The sequence below is a fragment of the Mandrillus leucophaeus genome, unplaced genomic scaffold, assembly GCF_000951045.1.
Source record: "Mandrillus leucophaeus isolate KB7577 unplaced genomic scaffold, Mleu.le_1.0 Scaffold81, whole genome shotgun sequence".
NCBI classification, from domain to species: Eukaryota; Metazoa; Chordata; class Mammalia; order Primates; family Cercopithecidae; genus Mandrillus; species Mandrillus leucophaeus.
This window is the reverse complement of record NW_012108808.1, coordinates 4,868,834-4,870,814: the sequence shown is the minus strand read 5'-3', so window position 1 is coordinate 4,870,814 and position 1,981 is coordinate 4,868,834. Positions and strand designations below refer to the sequence as shown.

Below are 1,981 nucleotides of genomic sequence, written 5' to 3'. Positions count from 1 at the left end.
GGCACGGTGGCTCACACCTGTAATCCCAGCACTTTGGGAGGCTGAGGTGGGCAGATCATGAGGTCAGGAGATCGAGACCATCCTGGCTAACATGATGAAACCCTGTCTCTACTAAAAATACCAAAAATTAGCTGGGCATGGTGGCCCGCACCTGTAGTCCCAGCTACTTGGGAGGCTGAGGGAGGAGAATGGCGTGAACCGAGGAGGTGGAGGTTGCAGTGAGCTGAGATAGTGCCACTGCACTCCAGCCTGGGCAACAGAGCAAGACTCTGTCTCAAAAAAAAATAAATTAATTGAAAAAATAAAATAAAATTTGAAACAGATTTAAAAGTATTTAGAAAATAAAAACTTACCTATAAGCTAACTCCCAGAGATAAATTATTGGTACTTTTGGAATATATCCCTCCAGTCCTTAAATTTTTGTTAAAAAAAAAAAATGCATGAATTTAATTCCCAAGCATACAGAGATAAAAACTGTGAGTTCTTTTTTATTTTTTTCCTCAATTTTAATCCCCTCCCTTTGAGGTTTAAAATATTTTTGTGAATATTATTCTATTTTTCTGTGCTGCAAACCATTTTTTCAAAACCTAACACCATTTAATACAAATTGGTCTGCAAATCACTTTGTTTACTTAACAGTATATCTTGCCTATTCTAATCAGTTTATATAGATCTCTGCTTCATTTTTTAACAGCTGCATGATATTCCATGGTATTAATATATTGTAATTGTTTTATAGTCTCCACTCTTAAGGGGCATTCCCATTCTTTAAAGTAGTGGTTCTCAGATATTAGCATGTGTTAGAATGACTTTGGGACTTTTCACAACTAATTGCTGGGCCTTATCCCCCCTTGATTCACAGGTCAAGGGTGAGCCTGAGAATTTGTATTTCTAACCAGTTTCTTTACTATGCCGTTGTCTGGGGACTATACTTTGAGAACCATTGTTATAAAACGTGATGAGCCTGGTTGCTGTGAATGATTACTGTTTGGCGAGGATTTGAACAGGGTGAAAAATACAGTGTACTTATGTGAGAAAATATATATGAAAGTGAGAAAAATACTGGGAAGAGGGATCAAAGAATGCTAGTGAACTTGTGTTCCGTTTTCTGTATTTTAGAGCACTTTTGTTTCTGGTAAACTGCGTGTGTGTGTGTGTTTAATTAGTGTACCCATCTGTGGCAGGTTGGAAGATAGGATCACCATTCAAGAAAATGAAGTTTCTGAGGATGGAGTCTCGAGTACTGTGGACCAACTTAGTGACATTCATATCGGTAAGCATCATTGCATTAGTCTAATTACTTTCTGGAAGATTGTCAGTGATTATTAACATCAACCTGTTTTATTTGGTTAATATGTAAATAAGAAAGCATTCCTTATCAGTCATCTCAGTCATTTTAAAAATATAGGCATAGCACAGTGGACTACATTAATAAGCCTGGATTGTATGGCAACATGGCAGTGAATGTTTTTGGTCAGTTATTTTTATTGGATATTCAAAATGAAGAGAATTACTTGCCAAAGCTAAGCCAGGGTACTAAGGACATTAAATAAATTGTCTTCTTTTTTAAATAGTATTAGTTAAAATATAAGAAAGGTAGGCTGGGTGCAATGGCTTATACCTGTAATCCCAGTGCTTTGGGAGGCGGAGGTGGGAGGATCACTTGAGGCCAGAAGTTTGAGACCAGCCTGGACGACATAGCGCCACTCCATCCTACAAAAAATTTTTAAAATTAGCCAGACATGGTGGCGTGCCTATAGTCCCATCCACTCAGGAGACTGAGGTGAGAGGATGGTTTGAGGCCAGGAGTTCAAGGCTGCAGTGCAGTAGCACTGCACTCCAGCCTGGGCAATAGACCAAGAGAAAAAATAATTTTTTTCATCTAACCTATAGAAACAAAGATAAACTGGAACTAAGTATGTATCTAAATAGTGTATTTTTTCACATTTCTTTGGATTTGTTTCTTTTTTTTTTTTTTTTT

At 37.5% G+C, this 1,981-nt stretch overlaps 1 protein-coding gene across 5 annotated transcripts in view; it reads left to right on the top strand.

Moving 5' to 3' along the window:
- Positions 1-1,981, top strand: part of NEK1 (NIMA-related kinase 1) — a 218,340-nt gene that overhangs the window by 184,151 nt on the left and 32,208 nt on the right. For all 5 annotated transcript variants that reach the window (XM_011967803.1, XM_011967801.1, XM_011967798.1 and 2 more), the window contains one exon: positions 1,185-1,273. In XM_011967803.1, coding sequence (XP_011823193.1) covers positions 1,185-1,273 — 89 coding nt within the window. The remainder of the gene's footprint in view (positions 1-1,184; positions 1,274-1,981) is intronic.